Source organism: Cucurbita moschata, unplaced genomic scaffold (assembly GCF_002738365.1).
Source record: "Cucurbita moschata cultivar Rifu unplaced genomic scaffold, Cmos_1.0 Cmo_Scf00032, whole genome shotgun sequence".
Lineage (NCBI taxonomy): Eukaryota > Viridiplantae > Streptophyta > Magnoliopsida > Cucurbitales > Cucurbitaceae > Cucurbita > Cucurbita moschata.
The window spans coordinates 2,012,034-2,036,352 of record NW_019268548.1 but is presented as its reverse complement, the minus strand read 5'-3'; the positions used below and the strand labels follow the sequence as shown (position 1 = coordinate 2,036,352).

The following is a 24,319-nucleotide window of genomic DNA, read 5'->3' as shown; positions in this document are numbered from 1 at the left end:
TTTTTTTTTTTTTTTTTTTTTTTTCTCTTTTGATCACGGTGTCGCTGTATCTTTGGAACTAGAACTTGATATTCAGATTTCTTCAAAGTGTAAGAACTTACGTCAATGCTTAATCATCTCACCTGTTTTTTTCTGGCCTAACTCGGTTTTCTGATTCGAGTTTGTAATCAATGCAGAAAGCTCGTATTCAGATTTGGCTATTTGAGCAAAAAGACCTTAGGATCGAAGGCCGAATTATTGTAAGGTTTTGCTTATTGCTGCTTACTATTTTCTTTTTATACTGGCTATTTATGTAATGCGGATTGAAGCCTACGTTTTCCTATACGTCGATCTTTTGGCATGTATTCATGATTGATAGATGCTCCAACTTTATTGTTGGACAATTTACTCTCTCATATGCTCCTTACAGAAATCCTCTGATTTCAGTGGAGCACAGGACATGAGTGTTAAAAATATCTTCGATATCCTGGATAAAGACCTCAAGCTCCTACTTCACATCCACATCATGAATTTCCGCAAAATTTCTAGAGTTGAAACAAATTCAATCGTGTAGGCGGTTTATTAGGTACAAGTAGAATTGGAACCTACTTGAAATTCATGTTACGTAATAAATGGGCATGCCTTCAAGATTGTGCTTTAGTATTTCGATTTCCTTTTACATTGCTGTCAAAAGTTGCACACATGCTGGAAATTGGGTGAAATTTGGGACATAGCTTGAAATTGCCGCTCATGTTGGTTATCACCTAAACTCGCTCTTGGAATAGGAATGGATCATAGTACAGAATTCTAATTTCATATTTCTTTGTGTAGTTAGTGAGTGTTATTTGAATCTCAGTTCTAAATAGATCAAGTCTCTTATGGAAAAAATTTCACGGTTAGAGTTATATCTCAGTATTCTTTCCAATTCAACCAGACCGTTGGGGTTGGAACTAGGTTTCCCTGAAACCTCATAATGCCAAAGGCAATGGTCAATTACTTCTATGATCTGCAGTTTTCTCCATGAAATTGTTTCATCTTCTGTTGCCGGAGTGCACGCCTTGAAATGAAAATTGCTTTAAGCGATGTCCCCATGCCTGGTAATTGATTTCCTTCTGTCTATTCGTCCATGAAGTTATTTTATTCTTCCACATAAGGTTGCGCCCTGTTCTTACTCAATTAAGATGGTTTCCTTTCTCTTCTGTGCGCAATTCTCCTCATCAATCTATGAAAAATGTGACCAGTTCTGCAGAAAACTTTTCCTACCAAGGACTGAACGCTGTTTTCAGAATTCAGACAGCAAGCATGTTTGGTCGTTATTCCTCTTGTGAACTCAGTGAATCTAGTCTTTAGTCTCTTAACTTTTGATATTTAATTTAATGAAATAGCGTATTTCATGTCTCTTTCATCTACTTCATCTTAAAAATTACTGCAATGCTAGGAAGCACAAACACTTTGCTCGACAAAGTGTCTGTGTTAGACACAAATATGTTTGGACACACTCTCAACACTTGTCCAACACACAAAATTGCATGTTTCTTTTTTTTTAATAGTTAAGGACACGTCTCACACACAGGGGACATACCTAAAAAACCTCAAACCTTTGAAACGGGGCGGCACTGAGGTGAAGTTAATAGGGGGTAGAATGGAGGGAAATCACAAATGAAGGTGAAGAGAATAAATGAAGACGAAAGAATCCGTGGAAAAGAGGGCTTCGTGGGGTTTATTTCTAAAAGAAGTACAACTTTTTTATAACCTTTCATGTTGAGTCTGGCAAGTTGGGCTTTTGTTCTTTATTGGGTTTCTTTAAGTGGGCTTAGATGATTCAACATATTGGTCATTTAATTTTTATGCACTATTTTTAATTTGAACTTAAATTCAATAGGGATTTTTTCTTGATTCACGTTTTTTTAAAAATAGTTAGTAAAAAGGTATACTTTTTTCAGTTTGATTTTTTAATATTATCTAAATAACATAACGGGTCCTCAACATGTCCATGTCCTACATTTTTAGAAATTGGTGTGTTGTCATGTCCATGTCGTTTCTGCGTCTGTGTCCGTGCTTTTTAGTTGCAATGTAATTCTTCTTAGTTTCTTTTGTGCATCCATTGCTTCTGATTTCTATTCTAAGCAAGCAAAAAGCTTTAGCGATAGAGTCCTCGATGCACTTTGAAAGACATTGTTTGTAGTTCTACTGCAACTAATCTATCATACCCTGTCTCTGATCACTTTTTCCAATATATCTCATTCTGTAGTTCAATTATGTAATTAGGGAGTAAATAGTCTGCTCGTTGATTGTTAAGTGATCTCAGTATGCTGCTTATCTTTTCATTCACTAGACCCACTGCTAGGACCGTAATTTTCAGTGTTGAATGAATATTTCCCCAAGCCTTGGGCTTAGGTTTCCTCCCTTTTATAATTTCATACAATCTATGAAATTGTCCCTCACCCAAAAAAGATTGTTGTTTGGTCATCTAATTTTTCCCAATTAGCTAACAAAATTTATCTTGTAGCTTTCTCAACTGTTAGCTTATATGCCTCAGCTTCTGTAATTTACATCCAAGAATATGTTCATGGATTATCTTGAACTACAAAATTTGATTTTATTGGCCCTTCGTTTGTTGTACTTACCTATGTTTTGGCTGATTATTAAATGCTTTTATTATAACTTATACAGGAGGTAGTCAGTGGAAGCTGTTTCTTTTATATTAATGTAATCATTTTCTTGACCGAACAGGGATTTGACGAGTACATGAATTTAGTACTTGATGATGCTGAGGAAGTTAATGTTAAGAAAAAGAGTAAAAAAGCACTCGGTATGTCTTCTTTCCCCCTCATTTGCTGTTGTCTTCTCTATACTTGAGTGGCGTTATCTGAAATGCCTTTCGTTTTTCCCTTCAGGGAGGATTCTTCTCAAAGGAGACAATATAACGTTAATGATGAATACGTAAGTGAAATTGATCTTGCATTTCCTCTCCATTTCCCTTACACCAATTAACTTCTTTTTTTTCTTCAAAACTTCAGGGGAAAATGATGATCATCCAGCAGACCACATTATTGAGATAGTTTTCACTTCCATCGTATGGCGTTATAGCTTTTACAATCATCTTCCTTTTGGAATTGTATCTTTCAACGTTTTAATCCATCGATGATTAACGAGTTATTATTTGGATGTATAATGTTATTTTGCTGTTGGTAGATAATATCCTTTTATTCAACTCCTAATTTATCGTCCTTACAACCGGTTGTTTATTCGTCCAATCCTTGAAATTATGGAACTAGGGTTCCTCGAATCGTGAACTATAAATGGTGGAGCATCGTTTGAGAACGTCCGGTTTTTTTTTGAGCGGGATGGTGGTTGCCATAAATTTGTTTCACTGGGCCTCAACTGATTATCTTAATCCTCGGAGAAAACAAAAGCTTCACCTTCCTTGCTAAAACTTAGTCAGTCACTTTTGCTTAAGGCAACTGTTTAGGGTATGTAATCCTTGGACTTAATATCGCTCCAAGCTGTCCAGCAGTATTGAGTATGCAAGTTCAAGCCAATTTACAGGATAGAAAACCAAATGACGAGAGAGGTCTATAGGCAGTAATTGGTGTGGGGTGCTAAATTATTCCCTTTTGATAGTGTATGATCTATAAATCTGATACAGTGCTGGTTATTCTGCTTTTGTTGTTTTTACACGATAGAGGCAATCATGAAGTGGGAAAGGGGGCGTGATCGGATTAAAGGCAGACATCTAATAGTAGACTTTTGGTGATAAAGGGCATATCTGAGCACCAGGGTGTGGGAAGAAAGATCGAACTACGGAGTGAGAGAGAATTATGGAGATGACCCAAGTGAGGGTGGCGGTGGCCGGTGGGACACATACCATGGGGTCAGGGAATCACCTCCTTCTAGGTCATGTGACCGAGCCATTGTCTTCTGCTTACAACTGGAGTATCAGAAAAGGCATGTGTACCCTTGAGTTGGAGACGACTGCGCTATCGCATTTGTTCTTTTACATTTATTGGTGACTGACTCATCCTCCACACATATAATTTCTCTCTCTCTCTCTCTCTCGCTTGATGCAATACGCCACTCCATTCCATTCTTGTGTTGGTGCCTTCTGTGACACATTCCATAACCCGACTTCCCTCTCTCATGATTGGAGAAATGCATGATTGTTCAACAGTGCTTGACACAACATGAGAACATCACTATTATTATTGTTCTTATTATTATTTTAACCAAACTATCCATCTCTTGTTAACAAGTTTGGTTGATCAATTTTCTTCATTTTGGGTTGAACCTAACCTACGTGTTCTTCTGACCCTCGTACATTGGTGTATCAAGTTATTTGGCATTTGGAGATAGGAATTTGTTCATGATAGCTAGGTTGAATAATATGATTCTGTCACTCCCGAATGCTGTCGCCGATGCCCTTGCCCATGTGAGTTTTGGGTATGCTTTCACCAGAATGGGGTCTCAAATACTACAAAAGATAATGCCCCTTCAAACTTTTTGATGACGTAGCTTTGTTGTGATGGAACAATACGAGCTGAGGGATATATATTGATAGTGAAATTTCAGGAAACACAAAGGACCCTCGATCTACAATGCACATTCTACTCACACCTGGAGGCTCCTCATCATCCTTCGTTTCAATCTTCATGTGAGGAGAAGGCTACTGCTGTGTCTTAGTTTTTCAAATTTTGAAGACCGCACTTCCATAAACATAGCTCCTAACTTCACTCTGAACAAGCTTTGAAGACACAGCTAAAATGGTCTATGAAGTTTGGAACTCAGCAATGTCATTTATAATATCGAACTCAAAACAGATGGAATATCATTGATCCAATACCTTATCATCGGCAAAGAAATCAACCACCCACCGCGTGAGAAATCCGATAGGATAAGAAAGGCTGTGTTGTGAGTAATAAAATGTTTGGGGGTTAATTTCAAACTGCACTCGAGCCCTGCCTTGGCCTGACACAGAAAATGTTCCTGAAGCTGGGCCTCCAAAATTCTGCAAATCAGATTTGTGTGTCATTTCCGGCCGAAACATAAAAAAGGAATAACTGGGGTCGACATCGGCATACACATTCCATTACATAGACGCATACACAGTGTGCTGATTATGATTCCCACCATGCATCATGATCATTGCACTTCCTTGGTTGGTTACTTTTAGTTGTCTTGATTGGATGCAGTGCTTCTTTCTTTCAATATCTTCACACTTTAGGCCTATGTTGTGTAGGCTAATTATGTAATTATATTCATTTTTAGAAGATAAGATGTCACACTTGTTTAACAGATATCTCATATTGGTGCATTTCTTATAAGGATGTGGAATAAATGTTTTTTAAAACTATGAGGTTGATAGTGATATGTAACGGACTAAAATGGAAAATATTTGCTAGCGGTAGACTTTGATTGTTACACTACCTCTACCTGGTCTAGCTAATATATGCATTTTCAAGGACGCCAAACAAGACCGACATCGAAAAAGAAAGCAAAAGAAAACAAAAGAAACAATATGTATGTGTTGAATGGGAAAGTTGAAACCGTACAATTGGCATTAGAAGGACACATGCGACCAAATCTGAATGTTTTTTCATGTTTTGTGCCAAAGGAGATGATATCTTAGCTTAGCAAAGCAACGGTGGGAGACCTTGAGGATGAGGGGTTGAATGTGATTGCTTGAAGTTGAAGGTAGTAAATTATGGTTTACTACAGTTGAAAGCAGAGAGGAGGAGGAGGAGAAGGTAAAAGAAGTTGACCCTTCTGTTTGGGTCTGTCCTTTTTGAGTGTCTATTTAACCCTCTTATGTTTTTTTCCATTTCAGGGCAAACCCACATGCTCCATGTCCCACCTTCATCAGCCTTTACAACCAAACCAAACCAATCCCGATGGATCCATATTCCAAATGATTCAACTCACTTTTCTTCCTTTTATCAACCCCTTTGATCATTAGCACATACATAATGCCCCAACTATTTGAGTTACGTCTTAACCTTTACAATTTGGAAGTGGAATTCCATGTTTCCATCATATGTTTTGAACGAATTATTGAGGAAAAGACATTGATTTGCAGTGCCTCCGGGTTGCTATGCAGATTGAATGGTTAATAAATCTAAATAAACAAAGTGCTTCAAAAAGCATGCTTGTGTGCAACAAAATCTAATCATTTATGGGAAGACCCCTTCTGTTCTACCAATTTGATATCTCACCCACCCATCTTTCTTTTTTCTCTTTGTTTTTTCCCCCCAAAGATGTTCATAGCTTTTCCAATCACTTCACTCTATTCTTTTCAATTATGATAATCATTTTGTGTCGTTCCTTGTATGCGTAATCCCCGATCTTTCTTGTGGGCATACACCATACACCATCTTTAGTGTACTCTTGCAATAGCTCTCACTCGGCCAGTTTCAATATATATATATATATATACTTGGTGTACTTGAAATTGTGAATTGTGGTCCGTTACATATCGCCTACTAAGGATAGATTTCCACACTCTTACAAGAAATATTTCGTTCCCCTTTCCAACCGATCTGAGATCTCACAATCACAATCCACTCCCTTTGAGGTGTCCAACATCCTCGCTAATACACCACCTGGTGTTTGGCTCTGATATCATTTGTAACAACTCAAACCCACTGTCAGTAGATATTGTCTGTTTTGGCCCGTTACGTATTGTCATCCGCCTCCGATTTTTAAAATGCGTCTACTGAATAGAGATTTCTACACCCTTATAAGGAATGGTTCGTTCCCCTCTCCAACCGAATGGTATTAGAGCCACACACTAGGTGATGTGCTAGTGAGAACGCTGGCCCCCAAGGAAGTGGATTGTAAGATCCCATATCGCTTGGAGAGTGAACAAAACTTTGTTTATAAAGCTGACAACGATACGTAATAAGTCAAATCAAACAATATCTATTCATAATAGACTTGTTGTATAGAGGGTAAGCGGTGACAGGACCTGTGAGTTTACTGAAGCTTAGGTAAGAAAATATATGTTGTACTGATTAGAACCAATTATTTATCCACTTTGTTTTCTGAATTCCACTCGAGCACCTTATCCACCTCCTTTTCTTGTTCCATACTCACGTTGGCACATAAGATAGTGTGAAGGCATTGATATTCTCCCCCATCAAATCAGCCATAGACAGAGGCAAACAAAGAACAAGAGCATCCATTGAAACAAAATATTATGAAAGAAGTAGAATATACCATCCATCAATGCCTAAATTAATCATATTCATTCATATGTTATATAACACATGTTGATGGGTTTGATTTTAATATCACTTTCATTCGCTTTGTCATATCCATTGGTAAGAAAAGCTATGTGTAGCAGTGCTTACCAATGACTTCATTATCTCATAAAATATTAATGAATAGCCATTAAAGATGGTTACTTTATGGCCATCCCACTTCCAGAAATTAAGTAATTACTAAACAAGAGCGAAGTTAGAGAAAAATTCTTTGCCTTATTTGTTTAATCTCATTGCTTTGTTCCCTCTCACTGAGAATATGTACTATAATCGATCAATTAAACTTGAGTCACTTCTCTGCCTGTTCATCATCTTCTCCAATCAGCTTTCGAGAAAAAATCCTACATTAATCAATTAAAGATAAGTTCATGAATTTATAAGTAAGAAATATTATCTTCGCATGACTTATAGTTAAAAAAAGAAAAAAAAAGTAAGAAGTTGGAGACCAACCCGAGCCTTATAATAAAAAGAAATAATAAAAGAATGGAAGAAGTGGGATTTGGTGTGGATTTGTTTAGAACAAAAAATCCAAGGAAGGAGTAGGATAAGATAGAGTTAGTGGGGGAAAGATTCAAATTATTTTAATTTTTATAATAAAACGAATTTTAGCTTATTGGATGGTAAATTATATAATAAAGTAAAAAGGAAAATGCAAGTGTCCTTGACGTGTACGTCCGAGCGGGCAATTGGACGTTTGTTATGGGGCTTGTCTTTTGCATGAATTTATTTACACGTCATATCTTTCGGGATGATCACGAGTTTATGAGTAGGGATTACATATTCATTAGTACGAAGTCTCTCATAAAAACAAAAAATAAAATTATAAAAATATATATTTAAAATAGATAATATCACTAATAATTTTTATTAATCGGTGGGACCGTGAAGGGTATAAATGTCCTGAACGGCGTACTAGGTCTGTACGGTAACTGAAAATTTAAAAAAAAAATTAGAAAACAAAAGTTTTTATTTTCATTTTTAATTTTTTAAAGACTTTGTTAAAAATTAAAAAAAAAAAAAAATGAAAACTTGGCCAAAAGGTCACTGACATAATCACTCGTCGCATATTACCAAAAAGCCCTTTTGTGCTCTTGTGGGTCCTACGTCTCCACCATCCGACCCCACCTCTTATATATATGACGACATTAATCATCCCATTAAAAAATTAACCCAATTTTTAATTATACTCCCTCTGTATCTATAAATAACGGTTCACGCCCCCAAGGCTTCAACATCTTCATCGCAATTCTCAACCATGGCCAACAGAGAGCCCTTGGACGTTTCACGGCACTCAGCCGCACCTGAACCCCAATTACATTTCCCGCAACAACAACAACAGCAGCTGCAGCAGCTGCAGCACTCCCCTTGGCATTCCCCTGTCCCTTACTTGTTTGGGGGTTTGGCTGCTATGTTAGGACTCATCGCTTTTGCGCTTCTAATCCTCGCTTGCTCTTACTGGAAGCTCTCTGGCTACCTCGACAGCGGTGACGGTACCAATCGGGAGACCGACCTGGAGGCTGGCAACGACGACACCCAGAAACGCCCTTCCCCTGTTTTTGAAGAGAAAATATTGGTTATCATGGCTGGAGAAATCAAGCCCACGTATTTGGCTACTCCCATGTCTAGCAGATCCTCTTCTTTTGGGGATACCAAAAGCAATAGTAGTTGTAGCAGCAGTGCGACTGGTACCGCCGACAAGGATGAAAAAGAGACGGCGAAACAGAGCATCGGAAATCAGGAGACTCAGAGTATAGAAAACAGAGAAACTCCTGAATCTTCAGATCAGACGACCAATTAACATAATTTTCTCAATAATTTTATTGGGGTTTGGTTTGTTTTTGTTTTTGTATATATATATATATATAAAAAAGACGAGCTTTGGTAGTATTCTTAAGTTGCTAAGATTTTTTTTACCCTCTCTGAAATCTGTAAATCCAGCTGAGACGGAATGAATCATTTGCCTCTTTGAAAATCACCACTAGTTTCCTTCTCTTACACACAATTGAGGAAAAAAGAATAAACTTCAACAATGATCGTATTGTCAGGGATGAAGTGAAAGGCATTGGATTTGCAGAAAGTGGAGGGCGTGAGCGAGGGAGTTGTTTTGGAAGGCACGTGGAGAAGTGGCCGGAAATGGAGGGTGCCGGTGGGGGTGATGCGGCGAGGTGAAACTTCATGCACCCTTTCATTTAATAAAGCTGTTCCTAATTTCCCTCCAAAACGGACTCCAACAAATTCACCTCTGTGTGTCTGTGTGTATGTCTGTCTGTCTGGGTTTGGGCTATGTTCTGTTAGCTTACGAACTATAATACTAACAGTTCTTCTTTAACTCCAACATCTCAATCAAATCAAACCCTCAATCTGAATTTTCCATCTTCTTCATTTCTTTTCATCATCAGCTACTCTCCTGTCATCAACAATTTCTCTAATCTGTTTAAATTCTACTTCAATAAATCTTTTCTTACGCTTATAATCCACGTCTCGCTTTGGGGCCCAACGTCCTTACTAGCAGGAGGAATCTGAATATATTGGGGGCCTACAGTGGAATAGGCACCTAAAAAGGCAACATAGCCTTGGAAGGACACTTTATCCCAAATCCAATTCCAAGTTAGAACCCACTTAAGTATGTCCCTCTTCTATTATTATAACTTTATTCCTTCTTAATTATTGGCAATTGAATATGCTCTCCTCTCCTGAATCTTAGGTCCAAACCTTATTCTATACAATGTTTTAGTGGTATTATTATTGTATATACTCTTTTTCTCCCTCCAACACTTTCGAGACGTTACAGGGGTTGGTACATCTACATGGTGAAATCTCACATCGATTAGTAAAGGGAGCAAAGCACGTAAGGCTAACAGGCGATACGTAATAGTGGACAATATCTAATAGGGATGGACTTAGGCTGTTACATCCATTTTCCTTATTTTTTTGATGGCGTCAGAGACATCACATCTTGGGGCCTTGGAGCTTCTTCTAGCTATACAAATCAACTAAGAAGTGGCAACAATAATGATGGGGAAGCCATTAAACTAAGCTTGTTCCAATGTTTTTGTAACCTCATGAAGTTGCAATGAGCTCAAGTTAACATCCATGGGATTGGAAAATAGTGGAGTGTTGAAATTGGCATTGGGTTCCACATCATTCGTCTTGTGGCTCTGATAATTTGAACAAATAATAAAACTGTCTTAATTTGAGTGGCATGTTGAGAATTTGGGAGAGAGTGAGTGAGTTGTGGGTGAGCTAAGATTGAAGGACATTATGAATTATTGATCAATTCATCATTCCAACTACAACGACAATTGATTGCTTATGCACAATATACTATAATGGGTCTCGATAACAACCATTCCATTCGACCATGGTTTCAACTCTGTCGCCGGGGCTGCCTCGTTTCCTTCATGGGCCCTCTCTGTCAATGCTTTCCTTTTAAGGCCCTTTTTGCGTCATAATCTATAATTGGTCTTGTTCATATATTTAATGAATTAAGAATAGAATTGGTCTTGTTAAAGCCGCGGGAGTGAGCACCCACGCAGCATATCCGACGACAGAGGCCGGCCGAGGTCGGCTTTGATTACATTTACACTAAATTACAAGTGGCAAACTCTGAAACATTGGTAATTTGGTTTAAAAGTGGAAACTTTTCTCTACCAGATGGATGCTGACCTGACACAAAAACCAAACCATGGGATCGTCTTTCAGTTGCTGTGGCTCTGAGAAAATAGACCAGGGGTTTGTCTGTCAGAACCCAAATCTCAAAAATATGTCTTTTTTCCCTTTTTCTGATGAATTTTGATCATTTTTGTTGTGGAAGGTTCGTTGGAGGGAACAGTTCGTGGAGGATGTTTACGTACAAGGAGCTGCATGCGGCCACGAATGGTTTCCATGAGGACAACAAGCTGGGAGAAGGAGGATTTGGAAGTGTTTATTGGGGCAAGACCAGCGATGGTCTTCAGGTGAAAATTAAGGCCAAATTAGCATGTAAAATATTGTGCAGGATTTGTTTGAAAATTTTGTTATATATATGTGTAGATAGCGGTGAAGAAGCTGAAAGCGATGAATTATAAGGCAGAGATGGAGTTTGCAGTGGAAGTGGAAGTGCTGGCGAGGCTGAGGCATAAGAACTTGTTGGGGCTGAGGGGTTACTGTGTGGGGACTGATCAGAGGCTTATTGTTTATGATTACATGCCAAATCTCAGCTTGCTCTCCCATCTCCATGGCCAATTTGCTTCTGAAGCTCACTTGGATTGGAAAAGAAGAATGAAGATCGCTCTTGGCTCTGCTGAAGGCATTTTGTAAGTCATTACTTCTTGTTTCTTTATTTTTTGTTTTTGTGCACTAGTGTCTTATTAGGGTTTCCCTTGACCGAGTTTTATACCCCTTATAAAGAATGTGTGTTAAGTATATGCTAAGGAGAGGTTTCCAAACCTTTATAGAAAATGTGTGTATGTTCCCTCCCCTCTTCAACCGACGTAGGATCTCACAATACATCTCCCTTTCGGACCCAACATCCTCGCTGGCTCCTCACAATGGTTTCCTAGGGAGAGGTTTCCATACCCTTATAAAGATACAAAGAACATGTATTATGCGTCTACTAGGGAGAGGTTTTCACACCCTATAAAGAATGTGTGTGTTCCCCTCTCCAACCGATGTGGGATCTTACAATCCATCCCTCTTAGGGGCCTAGTGTCTTCACTGGCACCACCTGGTGGTCTACTGGGGGGTTTCCACACCCTTATAAAGAATGTGTGGGCTCCGCCCGGTGGTCTACTAGGGAGAGGTTTCCACATCCTTATAAAGAATGTGTGGGTGTTCCCTTCTCCAACCGATGTGGGATCTCACAATCCATCCCCCTTCGGGGCCCAACATCTTCATTGGCACCGTCTAGTGGTCTACTAGGGAGAGGTTTCCACACTTTATAAAGAATGTGTGGGCTCCGCCCGGTGGTCTACTAGGGAGAGGTTTCTACACCTTTATAAAAAATGTGTGTTCCCCTCTCCAACTGATGCGAGATCTCGCAATCCACCTCTCTCCGGGGCCCAATGTTCTCACTGGCACACCACCCAGTGTCTAGCTCTAATACCATTTGTAACGGTTCAAGCTCACTGCAAGCAAATATTATTCTCTTTGGGCTTTTCTTTTCCGGCTTTCCTCGAGGTTTTTAAAATGCGTTAGGGAGAGGTTTCCACACCCCTGTAACAGCCTTATAAAGAATACTTCGTTCTCCTCCCCAACCAATATGAGAGCTCACATTTTTAGAGAGCGAACGAAAACTCTTAAAATATTAACTTTATCATTTGTAGGTATTTGCACCAGGAAGTAAGACCCCACATAATCCACAGAGACATAAAAGCAAGCAATGTGCTGTTAGATTCAGATTTTGAGCCACTTGTAGCTGATTTCGGGTTTGCAAAACTAATACCAGAGGGTGTAAGCCACATGACAACTCGAGTCAAAGGGACCTTAGGGTATCTTGCTCCTGAATATGCCATGTGGGGCAAAGTCTCCGAGAGCTGTGACGTTTTCAGCTATGGGATTCTTTTGCTAGAGCTCATTACGGGAAGGAAGCCAATCGAAAGACTCCCTGGTGGAGCAAAGAGAACCATTTCTGAGTGGATCAACACCACAATAAACAAAGACAGGTTCAAAGACTTGGCGGATAGGAAGCTGAAGGGACACCTCAATTGGAAACAGTTCGAACATGTATTGCATTTGGCAATCATGTGCGTGCAGACCGAACCAGATAAGCGCCCTACTATCAGAGAAGTGGTAGAGTGTTTGAAAGCCTTGATGGCTGATGGTGAACACAAGGGAAGCATCAAGCCCATGCTAATGAGTATCTCAAGTGCTAGATGTGATAATGATGAAGATGAGCAGGCAAGCAGAGAACATCGTGGAGGTGGAGATCAAGAGAGTTTCGATTATGGGGTTTTTAGTGCCATTGAGGAGCAGAAGATGAGAGATCCTTACAAACACCATGAAATTTTGAGAATGCATGCTTAATTAGCAATACAATGTAAGCATATGAAGCCAAAGTTTATTTAATATGAACATATAGGATACAAGGTTGCTATAGTGTTTTTATAGGTCTCAAATTATTCTCTCTTATAATCTTTGATCATATCTGTTTGATTGGGACATATGGTAATGATTTATTTATAAATATTTTATATCATTATAGCATGTCCCCAAACATTATTTGTTTTTCGATAATTAAAAATTCAACTATAAACTAACCAACCTTCCCCTAGTATTAAAAAATAGAGTGGTCGTTGATCATCAAGATCAGGGATTAGAGACTAGAAATCGTTACCATTATGGCAACGATGGTTGGAGAAGAGTGACTAGCAATTGATATTGACGACTCCTAACGATTAGTGAAGTGGTCGTTGGTCACGTAGTCCTTGGTCTTGGTTATTGGTGATGTGTGGTGGTCAACAATAGTCATAAGTGAGTAGTCGTGTAACAGCCCAAGTTCACCAATAACAAATATTCTAAACTTCTTTTCAAAGTTTTAAAATATGTCTATTATGAAGAGGGTCTAGCTCTACTCCGACCATTGTCTCGCACCATCTGGTGATTGGCTCTAATACCATTTGTAACAGCTCAAGCCCACCGCTAGCAGATATTGTTTGCTTTGACCCGTTACGTATTGTCATTGGTCTAACGGTTTTAAAACGCATATGTTAAGGAAAAGTTTTCACACCCTTATTAAAAATGTTTCGTTCTCCTCTCCACCCGACGTAGGATCTCACATGGGCTATTACAAGTCATCTCTGATCTTCAATCTCGGTCCTTGCTCACGACTCTTACAAAAGTGGTTACAAGTCATCAGTCCTCGACCGTTATTCGCCCGTCCTGATCCATTGTCACAGTCACCGGCTTAGCACTCGTCACCGGTGTCTATTGGGTATGTGGTTGCTTATTTTAGTTCCGAGTCATTGACCTCTAATGCCCAAAATGGTTGCTAGTCACTAGTCTCCAGCCTCAATCGCTGGTCTTGGTTTGCAGTTTGCAATGCACATGTGTGTGTTCATATACACATATGACGACGACATACTACTCTGATCTTCCCTATTTAGATACTCGAATTTAGTGACCCGATGCATGACTTGGAATTCGCATTATAAAAAGGTGAGTGGACCAAATGCTCATAATTACACGAACCAATTATTAGAACTTGAAAACTGCAGCTGCTTGAATCCACTGCCCTCATAAAAGTAACATCTTTCCAAAAGTAATTTAAAAGAAACACTTTTACAAACCCGTGAAGAAAAAACCTTTACCATTCCCACAAAGTTACAACACTCCACGTGATGCCACTTTTCTGGGATCATACTTATCCAAAACAGAGACAAACACCGCCCAAGTTGAGCTAAAAATTTAAATTTGGATCTAGCCAATAAGAATGCAGAAAAAGATTCAGAAGGGCAAATCGGTTATATTTGTAAGGAGAAGAGGGTGACAAAAAGCAGGCAACTTGCGATAGCCACGCACCTGCAAATCGATCACTGCTTGCTTGTTTACATCATCGTCATCATCAAACACATAATTTGCCGTAATCTACCGTTCATTTATTCAATGCGCACAATAAGAATTATAAATCTAAGCAGCACTGGATTTAGTTCGTTCAGTTCAATTCAGCTTAGTCATGGTTAAAACGTCGGAACCACGCCGTACTGGGTGTCTGCTAAGAACAGAGACGAACCAGCCGACCCATACATTTCTTCAACCTCTGATAGCGTGTCAGTCCGTTTAGCGAACCGGCCTTTGATTCTGGGTCGGGTTTCCGCGTAAGCTTTTCTTGAAGCGTACCGGATTGTCTTCTCGAACTTTCTGTTCTTCCTCTTCTCTCTGTACCTCAACACTCTCGCCTCCCGGTCGATTCCACATAATTGAGTCGCTTGGTTGCCGGATCCCGATACCGGTAGCCCCGAGTCCCCCCCACTACTCACGCTTTGACCCAATGGGTACGATATGTCGGACATCGAATTCGCTTCTGGGACAACTCCGACTTCTAGGGAAGAAGAGGAAACCTGAAGAATTCAAACAATCACAACTTAATTAGTTTAATTGACCCAAGTTTTGGGTTAAATTAGAAATCTTTCATCTGGGGTTGGGTTAATTACACTGTGGCTCAGGGATAGTGGTTGATGGCCGAATGAATTGAGCTTGGATCTGCAAAAATCGATGTCGTAGCAATTTTCTGGGGAGTGGGTATTGATCACCGGAGTACAGAGTGGCTTGGTTTGAACAGGGACGACGCTGTCGTTAATCGCGCTGTGGTTGTTGACTGGGTTTGGGTAGTCAAAATCAATAAAGGAATCCATTTCAGTGAAGAACATATGATCATGACCAGGTGGCTTGATTTCAGGTTCGTCCACGAGTTTAGAGTTGAAAGGTGGGTTGGATAAAAGCCAGGAGGCGACCTCCACTTCCTCGTGTTGATGGGCACCGTGGCAGCCACTGGCGTTGGTTTCAGTGGGCAGGAGAAAATTGAAACCCGAAGAGGATTTGATCATTGACTCGGCCGTGTCGAAAAAAGGCTCGACCGGGACACGCTCGTGGCGACGTGCCAATGGGTTAGCGGAATGAATATCGGCATCGCAGGTAACACAGAGAGCTGCAGCATCGGCCTTGCACATGACGACGGCAGGAGCCTGTTCACAGACCTCGCACATCCAGACGCGCTCGTGGCGAGAGGCGAACTTATTAGCGCAGTGAATTTTGGCGTCGCAGGAAAGGCAGAGGAAAGCAGAGTCAGGTCGACAATAGACGGCTGCAGGCCCTGTCTTGCAGGAGTCGCAGGGTTTAGCGACCACGCCCCATCCGCCGCCGAAACCCTTCACAACACTGTCTCCCTGAATTCCCATGGTTGATGGCGTTGTGAATTCAGAAGCCTCCAGAGTCTCCCGCCAAGAAACAGGGTGCTGGGTGTGTTGGGTGAGGAGTTGGGAGAGATATTTGGTGCGCTTTGGATTTGGTTTCAGAAGGAGGGAAGTGGCTGTGTCTTTCAGCAATCTTTATCTATCATCTATCTGACTTGTAGGGGGAAGGAAATCTGGATGCTGACGAATAGTAACCCGACACGTGGCGAGCTCTCTGCCACATTTAAAATATTATTTTAGTAACAAGATTGATACAAAGGATTAGTAATTGTCGTGTGTCTGTGCCGACGTAGCGCCCTCTTGTGAAAGTGGTCGGAGTTTGATTCGAGAGGACGGTGACTAGGCCGCGTTCAAGCCAGTTCCATATCAATATAAAAAGGCTCGAAAATATTAGGAGAGTGTTCCGCGTTTATAAATAGCTTATTATCAAAGTGGATTCTAGGAGAGTGTTCCGCGTTTATAAATAGCTTATTATCAAAGTGGTTGTGAGAATCGTGACTCTTAATATAATATTGAAGTCATGTTAATATATGATAACTTTGTTTGATAGAAAGATTGCATTGACTAATTAAGATAATGATCCTGAGTTTCTAAATATAAAATACATTTCAATTAATACGAGGTCTTTTAGAAAAATGGGAAGTAAACTCATGAAAACTCATACCATTAATTATTAAGTCCAAATAATCGGCTCCATGAAAAAAAAAAGAGAAAAAAAGTTGGAGAGCGACCGAAGGAAGTGGTGGGTCATGGGTCCCGCCACGTAAACATGGTTGGCTCTTCGGTACATGGAAAGTCAGAAAAAAGTTGTCGTTGGTTTTTTTTATCTATTCAAGCAGCGGGCGAACCCGGCTTACCCACTTATAGCCCGCTCCGGTTCTCTGCTCTCCAATTTTATTTCCAATATTCCAATTTCTTAATCCATCTCATTTTTTGTTATATATTTTAGTGTTTTTTCAATTTCGTTTCTTAATTTTTAAATATCTAAATCTTTTATAATTAATTTCTTACAATTTCTAAATAGATTTCCCTTTCTTTTTTTCATAAACAACCAATGAAAATATTAAATTTAAATGTATTCATTCGTTAAATATTTTAATAATAAAACATTATTATAGTTATAAGAATAAGTTTCAAATATTTCCAATCTCCAATTTAAATTACCATATTTATATGACATATTAATTATGAACTTTCTATATTAAATTATACCCTCTTTTCTCACCAAAACTAAGAGTTGGGTTGTCGGGTTAAGGGTAGACCTAGTCACTCGGGTTCAAATGAGGTCATCCATTGCGTGTAAATTTAGTTGGACCAAGTTGTCCTTCCCCATTGTCATGGGAGCTTGTGGTCTCAAATGGGAATAGAGTGGTTGTCAGCAAGCCAACGTCGCATTTATTGATACGCTTCGTATCTCCCTTGGAATTATGTTCGGGACATTTCCGTCACTTCACTTTCAATTTTCCCTCTCACCTCTTCTTCGTATAGGTAAGAATTGTATCGTTCTTACCATTTAATTAATTTTAATAAAAATTAAATTTTAGTTAAACTAAAAACAAAAATTAAAATGTTGAACAATGTAATAAATGTAGGGTTTGTCCAGTAGTGAGAGTTGGAAAGTAGATAAGAGTTTGTCCCTGCGAAATTCAAGAGATAAAAAAGTAATGGACCAACCTACAAAGTTGGTCGACCACGATATGTTTTGTCGCTTTTCATGGTGTCTTTGGCTAAGAGTCGAAAATGACTAAGATATTACTCATTTAGGGTATTCTCATCTTTCAGTTATATTTGTTACTTTTTAGAGTATTCTCATGTGGATTGAAACGGAAAACGAAACATTTCCTGTAACAACGTAGAAATCTTTAGATGAAGAGGGGATCAAAGATTAAGTAATATCATTTGTTATTTTCAAATTCAAATAAGTATCACGCTCGGTAGTACGGATGTAGCAAAACCAATCTGGACACAGAATTGACGACGTATCAGGACCGCAAGACCTTTTTTCATGTTTCTAACATTGAATTCAACAGAAATTTACAGAACTTCAAATCTGTGTGTATACTCCACAAAAGAAATCTCAAAGTTCCACTGTCTCAATATATGGAATAATTACAGGTACCAAAAATATGCGAGTGTTTATACAAAACAAGATTTCTCATGAAACACTATCAACAAGCATACGGTAAAAAGTAAAAGATGTTCTAAGGATTCCGCACCGATAGTAAAGAATACATGATTATATATTGCTGCTAAAAATTTACATTGCGCTTCAAACCACTCATCCCAAGTTTCATATTCTTTTCATAAAACAAAGTTATCAATCATGTGGAAAACCACATCTGCACCATCAGAATTCAACCAATAGCTCTTCACCTGAAGTCATCAAATGTTAGTTAAAATGGGAAAAGATTTGCAATATATGAACAGAGGTACTCGGAGTCAATGCTTGAGGCAATAGCGGTTCACCTGAAGGCATAAAAAATAAAAATAAAAAAATCTTTTTCTTTTTTCTCAACTACTTCACTCTATACTTGCCTGAATGGTACTGTGAGCAATGTATCTCTGTCTGCTTTTCTGAAAGCTAACATCTACTCGTGTCCAAGGAACTTGATTAAGACCTCTAATCATCTCCTCTACATATTATAAGAAAAAAACTGTTTCAATGACAAGGCTAAACAAAATAATTTCAGAATTAGGCACCAAGAGAACTTGCAGAGATGGTCAAGTCATGTACTTAACTAATGAAGCTTATGCCAAGAGGGACAATAAACATGGTGGCAAGAACAGCAGCATGCTATTGAGTTCCCACCTAATTTTGGCTAATTTTGAATCTCTCTCTTCTACTCATAAAGCATAGTCTTCTCCCCAACCTTAGATCTCCAAAGGTATGGGCCAATAAACACAAGGCTTATGCATGTTTTAGTCCCTAATGTTTGGATGTTTTTCCAACAATTTTTATTTTAATCTCTTACTTTTGGTGAATGTTAGAATTGGTAGATGATACCTGCGTAGCAAAATATTTTGTTACTTGGCAAAATGACTTCAAGGAGAGGAAAGTTTCTAATTCCTTCAAATTCTAAAAACTTGGTAAGAATTTTTTTTCTTCTCTCGAGGAATAAAGATGATGATGCATCTGTTTTCTGAACTTGTTACCAAAGAGATTCATTTCTAATATTGTTTCACTACAAGACATCAGACAACTAACAGAAATATAGGAGATACTTGAGAGAAAGAGGGAGAGATTTTAGACAAGGAGGTGGAAGAAGGTAACCTTCTAAGTCAAGTGTTTGGTCTAAAACCAGCGATGCTTTATTGCAGATGTCATCCATCCTTGATTGCTCCTCATAGACAATATGTGGGTATTTGTCATTTGTCGTAAGCTCACTTGACTGGTCACAGAATAAGAAGAAAAAAGCATTTAATCTTCCTCTAGAAAAGGCTCAAGATACATAAGTGGAGAACAACTGAAACACAAACCTTACCGTTGGGAGCTCATGTTGACGACGAATAGACGACGTTCTCCACCCAACCATGTCTAATATTAAGTGAAGGTCAACATAATATAGTAACGGATATAACTCCTCTTAATTCTTCTTCTGCATTGAGTAACTCTCTGGCCTATGAACTTTTATTAGATTCACAATCACATCTATAGTCTGAACTCGCACCAATTTGTAATCAGGAAGCTTGTGATACATTAATATCTCAAGCCCTTAAGTGTAAAAGGATATGATCATAATTCACATTTGCGTATGCCACCCGACGTTCAAATGCACGTAATGCTGAGCTAAACAACAAAAGTCCAAAGACAATATACAAAGTCAAACACCAATAGCATACAAAGTATAGGCAACTTACTATTCTTATGCAAAAGTCAAAACATACATGAACTTTAGATCTTCGGAGTCGGTAACCATTCTTAGGAGAAGCGGAGGTTTCCCATCATTTTCATCATCAGTGAGGAATAGGTGCTTCCCAGACCTCCCAGCAATTAAGTGTGCTGTTTGAGAAGCTCTTCTCTCCAAGAAAGGAAGACCACAAAGAACTGGAAACTGAGGAAACAAAAGGAACAAAGAAGTCATATTAACTAGATATTTCATTTGATAAATCCAACCTCATCCTACCCTCCCTCCACCCAACCCCAATGCTGCGGCAAAGTGAATGCACACTCAATGAAAAACTCTGAATTTTCAGGCTGATGACTGGTTTGATGTAGACCTTAAGTTTATTTAACAACCTCGTGAATAATGGGTGAGGTGGCGAGTTAACGGTCAACAGGCAATAGCCCCTATTGCTATGCAAAGGAAAATGCACACTCATGAACAACTCTGTCAAGTTTCAGCTTGACGATCTGGTTTCTGTAGTCTAAAGTGCATATAATAAAAATAATCACCTGTTTATTTCCACGTGAACCTAAATGTGGAGTTGCAACTGTTATGAAGTTCACAGGCTCCAATCCAGCAATTCTTGCATGATGGAATTGCTCAACCTGTTGCTTCTGCTCTTCGGCAGAGAAACTTTGAGGAGCACCTGAGGATTCCAATTTAGGGATATGATCAAAAAGCCTTCCAATGGCATACCTTGCAACAAGCCCACCTAAAGAATGGGCCACAAAGGAAATTTTCTGCACCTCTGGCCAACGCCTTATGACAGCTAACACCTGCATTGGATGTGTTTAAAGTAAAGTCCTCGACAACTTTTGAGAAATTCAACAATACCAATTTCAAGAGAGAACCCAAATGTCTGTGAGGATGCTATTTTTATACTTTTCAGAGATGAATCATAAATACATATATAGGACCAAGATACCTCTTCAGCCAGCCTTTCTCCCATGGTGTCAACGCCATCAAATGTTAATCTTGAAGTGTTACACTCACTGCCTGCTTGAGAAGATTATTTTAGAAGCAAAGAAATTAATGTGACCTGTACGCATAAAGGGTTGACATAAAGGAATTCCAACACGATACACTAGCCAATAAATTGAACACAACAAAGGTAAATTCAATTATGAATTTCTCAAAGACTACTCTTGATGTCAGAGAGTCAAGAAAAGAGATGTGCATTGGAATTTGGATCAGCTAAAAACACTTTTGAGTAGAAACACAAATAAAAAGGCTTACTAAATCATAATTTTAAGCACACTGTATACCAAAACAATCAAAGAGATATCCCCATTAGGACACAATCTCAATTTTTTGAGTGAAGGGGTGAGTTCAATTTTGCGGTCTAAAATTGCACTGATGGTTAATGGATATCCTATTCGCCCTACTGACACTGATTCAGCTTCCCCATCACTAGCTATTTCTCTGCATGGTGGTCATAGGTTAAGCAACATTGAAATCAAAAGATTGGATCCAGATTTACCACCTAGAGGTAACCTAGCTTCATCCGCCACGTGATATAACTTTTTTCACATTCAAGGTTGCTTTTGGAAAAAGGATATTAAAGGTGGATCAGTTTCAAAATCATTCCAAAATTAGAATAAAAGTTGTGCTAGATAGATTATTTGGAAAAGTATCATTATCTCTCAGCCCAAAATTATCCTTTCGGGATGCGATTAATCTTGTATTGACTAAACCTAACCCATTTTTGTCAAAAGCTTTTGACACTATATTTTCGTAAACACACTCAAAATAACAAAAATCTTCACATCAAGTGCATAGAGACTCCTTGAACTTTTACAATAAGTGGCAACCTATCAAGGAGACCTACAAAACGAATAGAAGATCGGGGGAATAGTAAGCGCTTACGGTGTACGATAACATTATCAGGAAGCTTCATTACAAATTGCTCTGCCGCGTATCTCCAATCTGCAGCACTGAAGAAATGAAGAAAAAGAAGGATCGATGGATACCCAAATCCAAATCCGATCGCAAATTAACATGCTAAATCAAACGAGCGACAGTTGGACAGCTAGTAATATGGTGGGAGCAGGCATGAGAGTAGAATCAAAGAGCAATGAAGGAGAGCATACCTCCCAATTAGACCATTGACCATGATGACAAGGTGCTCGGGCGCCGCCTTGGCATCGGGGACAAAAGTTTCCTCGCCAGAGAAATCAGCCTCCACCTTGAGGCCTTTCAGACGGCGGAGGCTGCAGAAGAAACTATTAGCCAGGCGTCCGATCAAGTCCATCCTGGAATGATTGGAAAGCGAGAGAGCAGGATCCGGGAAGGGCTTAGGTGGAAAGCGAATGGTGAAGCGAGGGGAAGGGTTGGAAAGGCAATGGCGAGTGGCTGACGGGTCGAAGAGAGGCCCCGATGGCGGGGTCTGGAGTGGAGTATTGGCCGCGCCCGCGATCATGCCCGTCCCCCAGCTGACGGCGTTTTAACAAACCGGAGGGAATCAGTTGACGGAAAGGTAGGAATAGTTGGATTTGTGAATGAATGGGCGTCGTCCCATATTCGCACGTGTCTGCCCATTTTGTACCGCCCTACGCCTTTTTATTGCCGGCGCCTACTTAACCTATCCATGTACGCTTTTTCCTCCAATCACAGTCAAAAAGCAAGCAGCTGCGGCTACCTCTGTTTCTCATCCTACTCTTCATTACGCCCCAAGTTCTCTCCCACAACACTTCTCAACCATCTGGTGTGCACCTGCAAACAAACAACCAAAACCATCTACGGAGTGTCAAAGCAACCACCGCCCAAGTTTGAGTTACCATTCACATGGAACTTTCGGCCGGTAATAGCTATATCCCTCTCGGTTTCGCTTGTTTTTAAAACGCCCTAGTGAGAAGTTTCGCCACTGAGTTAAAACTTCGTTATCTCTAAAACCAAGGTGAAATCTTACCCTTTAGATAAATACATTTACTCTTTTATTTAAGCGTATTTAAACATTTACTTTTGCTGTAATAATAAAATCAATCAATTATAATGGTAATAGTCAATAATGACAAAGAATAATAATGAAATAAATCGTTCATATTAAAATTGAATAAATGTTGATAAAAAAAAAAACTCTCTATTATTGACATGGGCCTGACTTGGACTCAGTGTTGGGCCCAACTAAAGCCCATCTGAAAAAGAATCCGAGTGGGTTGTGGAGCCCACCGTCCAGAACATAGGCCTAAAGTAGTTGGGAATTTAAATGAGCGGCGACAGATGCATGTTTCCACGTTCAGAATCTCTGACCGTCTGAACACTCATAATTCTACCGCCACTGCTTCCTATAAATCTATTATTCTTACCTCAATATCTTTTTTACCCTATGCTCTACATTTAATTTTTGGCAACAATAATTAAGACTGAAATCAATGGAATCATTATAATACACAATTATTCCCCAAGATTACAAACATATTGTAAATCTAATATGCCTATGATCATTTACAATATTGTATTGTTTATTATTAACTCATAATCTCTTCCTAATAGAGTTTTATTTCAAAATTTTATTATTCCGTACGGAAATTAAAATGAAAGATATATATATATATATTTATTGGGGATACAGCACATATCAATTACATGTGAATTTGACAAGGACATGAGCAACAGAACTTTTACCCATGATGAAGATAATTAATGGCGTTTAATAAGGTCTCTCCCCGATGTAATTACCAGGAGGGTCATAGTTGCAAGTGATGAAGACGCCTTTACCATCGTTGCAGGTGACTCTAGCGCACCCAATCCGCCGTGTCGACCGCCACACAATTTGAGTATAATGCCCACGCAGTTCACCCTCCACGCAAGAATTGGCCCAATAACTGTACCACTTCCGCTCCGACACCCAATCCGACACAGCCTGTGCCGGATTCCAAGCATTGCCGCTGCCCCAGAAGATGTTTTCACCGTAAGGTCCGCCAGAGTGACGGAGGGCACAATCCCCTCGCCGCTTGTTCGCGTACCACTGTGCGTAGCGAGCCAGTTTGTTGTCCCAAACCAAGGGGGCCAATCGGAGAGCGTATCTGGCGGCATTGTGAGGGCCGAGGAATTGCTTTTGCAGGACTCTGTCGGACCTCACCGGAGCTGCGGCGGCGGGGCCGGATGAGCTTAGGAGGGTGAGAATAATGGCGATGGGGATGAGCAGATATGCATGCATTTTTTTCTTCTGCTCCTCCAAATTGAGGCCTTGGAGGGCGATTTGATTGGGCAGCTTTTGTGTGTGCGCGTGTGTGCTCTGGAGTGTAGTTTTTTAGTTCGATGATATTTATGAAGGAATGGGTTTGGAGTTGAGTGGTTGGATAAAGGATAC

The 24,319-nt window shown here is 39.5% G+C and overlaps 6 protein-coding genes across 11 annotated transcripts in view; 3 read left to right on the top strand and 3 right to left on the bottom strand.

Moving 5' to 3' along the window:
* Positions 1-3,230, top strand: part of LOC111429915 (small nuclear ribonucleoprotein E-like) — a 3,803-nt gene extending 573 nt beyond the window's left edge. Inside the window, exons 2-6 of one of the 2 annotated variants that reach the window (XM_023065992.1) lie at positions 63-89; positions 177-239; positions 2,713-2,791; positions 2,877-2,922; positions 3,000-3,230. In XM_023065992.1, the coding sequence (XP_022921760.1) occupies positions 63-89; positions 177-239; positions 2,713-2,791; positions 2,877-2,922; positions 3,000-3,009 (225 nt within the window). In that variant the 3' untranslated portion in view covers positions 3,010-3,230. Of the gene's footprint in view, positions 1-62; positions 90-176; positions 240-2,652; positions 2,792-2,876; positions 2,923-2,999 lie in introns of both variants that reach the window. The other variant, XM_023065991.1, reaches the window with a different exon arrangement.
* Positions 3,231-8,457: 5,227 nt separating this feature from the next.
* LOC111429665 (protein GLUTAMINE DUMPER 4-like) lies at positions 8,458-9,210 on the top strand. The gene has a single exon (XM_023065608.1). The coding sequence runs from the start codon at positions 8,491-8,493 to the stop codon at positions 9,031-9,033; it is 543 nt and encodes a 180-aa protein (XP_022921376.1). The 5' UTR covers positions 8,458-8,490; the 3' UTR covers positions 9,034-9,210.
* Positions 9,211-10,740: 1,530 nt separating this feature from the next.
* On the top strand, positions 10,741-13,361 carry LOC111429664 (PTI1-like tyrosine-protein kinase At3g15890). The gene is made up of 4 exons (XM_023065607.1): positions 10,741-10,967; positions 11,050-11,191; positions 11,268-11,530; positions 12,539-13,361. The coding sequence occupies exons 1-4, from the start codon at positions 10,921-10,923 to the stop codon at positions 13,236-13,238; spliced, it is 1,152 nt and encodes a 383-aa protein (XP_022921375.1). The 5' UTR covers positions 10,741-10,920; the 3' UTR covers positions 13,239-13,361.
* A 1,293-nt stretch (positions 13,362-14,654) lies between these two features.
* On the bottom strand, positions 14,655-16,251 carry LOC111429984 (zinc finger protein CONSTANS-LIKE 5-like). The gene is made up of 2 exons (XM_023066075.1): positions 15,365-16,251; positions 14,655-15,271 (listed from the first exon to the last, which is right to left on the bottom strand). Exons 1-2 carry the CDS (start codon positions 16,106-16,108, stop codon positions 14,891-14,893), a joined length of 1,125 nt encoding a protein of 374 aa, XP_022921843.1. The 5' UTR covers positions 16,109-16,251; the 3' UTR covers positions 14,655-14,890.
* A 1,929-nt stretch (positions 16,252-18,180) lies between these two features.
* Positions 18,181-22,676, bottom strand: LOC111430104 (putative lipase YOR059C). 5 transcript variants are annotated; one of them, XM_023066263.1, is made up of 10 exons: positions 22,098-22,671; positions 21,874-21,941; positions 20,933-21,003; positions 20,517-20,783; positions 20,009-20,175; positions 19,855-19,910; positions 19,606-19,658; positions 19,395-19,512; positions 18,659-18,756; positions 18,181-18,496 (listed from the first exon to the last, which is right to left on the bottom strand). In XM_023066263.1, the coding sequence occupies exons 1-10, from the start codon at positions 22,424-22,426 to the stop codon at positions 18,425-18,427; spliced, it is 1,299 nt and encodes a 432-aa protein (XP_022922031.1). In that variant the 5' UTR covers positions 22,427-22,671; the 3' UTR covers positions 18,181-18,424. The 5 variants fall into 5 exon arrangements, with proteins under 5 accessions (XP_022922031.1, XP_022922033.1, XP_022922035.1 ...); XM_023066265.1 differs by lacking the exon at positions 18,181-18,496 and having other exon boundaries at positions 18,658-18,756; positions 19,601-19,658; positions 22,098-22,674; XM_023066267.1 differs by lacking the exon at positions 18,181-18,496 and having other exon boundaries at positions 18,658-18,756; positions 19,606-19,639; positions 22,098-22,674.
* An 859-nt stretch (positions 22,677-23,535) lies between these two features.
* On the bottom strand, positions 23,536-24,282 carry LOC111429942 (pathogenesis-related protein PR-1-like). The gene has a single exon (XM_023066028.1). It carries the CDS (start codon positions 24,164-24,166, stop codon positions 23,657-23,659), a length of 510 nt encoding a protein of 169 aa, XP_022921796.1. The 5' UTR covers positions 24,167-24,282; the 3' UTR covers positions 23,536-23,656.
* Between the last annotated feature and the right edge of the window lie 37 nt (positions 24,283-24,319).

What these genes read in the sequence shown, in the direction of transcription:
- LOC111429665 (XM_023065608.1), top strand. Translation starts at nt 8,491, where the DNA reads ATGGCCAACAGAGAGCCCTTGGACGTTTCACGGCACTCAGCCGCACCT.
- LOC111429664 (XM_023065607.1), top strand. Translation starts at nt 10,921, where the DNA reads ATGGGATCGTCTTTCAGTTGCTGTGGCTCTGAGAAAATAGACCAGGG. An exon ending in TCTGAGAAAATAGACCAGGG is followed by an intron (nt 10,968 to 11,049) that starts GTTTGTCTGTCA and finishes TTGTTGTGGAAG; the next exon opens with GTTCGTTGGAGGGAACAGTT. An exon ending in AGACCAGCGATGGTCTTCAG is followed by an intron (nt 11,192 to 11,267) that starts GTGAAAATTAAG and finishes ATATATGTGTAG; the next exon opens with ATAGCGGTGAAGAAGCTGAA.
- LOC111429984 (XM_023066075.1), bottom strand. Translation starts at nt 16,108, where the DNA reads ATGGGAATTCAGGGAGACAGTGTTGTGAAGGGTTTCGGCGGCGGATGG. An exon ending in CACTATCCCTGAGCCACAGT is followed by an intron (nt 15,272 to 15,364) that starts GTAATTAACCCA and finishes TGAATTCTTCAG; the next exon opens with GTTTCCTCTTCTTCCCTAGA.
- LOC111430104 (XM_023066263.1), bottom strand. Translation starts at nt 22,426, where the DNA reads ATGATCGCGGGCGCGGCCAATACTCCACTCCAGACCCCGCCATCGGGG. An exon ending in TCCGAAGATCTAAAGTTCAT is followed by an intron (nt 19,911 to 20,008) that starts GTATGTTTTGAC and finishes TTTGTTGTTTAG; the next exon opens with CTCAGCATTACGTGCATTTG. An exon ending in GTCAACATGAGCTCCCAACG is followed by an intron (nt 19,513 to 19,605) that starts GTAAGGTTTGTG and finishes TTCTGTGACCAG; the next exon opens with TCAAGTGAGCTTACGACAAA.
- LOC111429942 (XM_023066028.1), bottom strand. Translation starts at nt 24,166, where the DNA reads ATGCATGCATATCTGCTCATCCCCATCGCCATTATTCTCACCCTCCTA.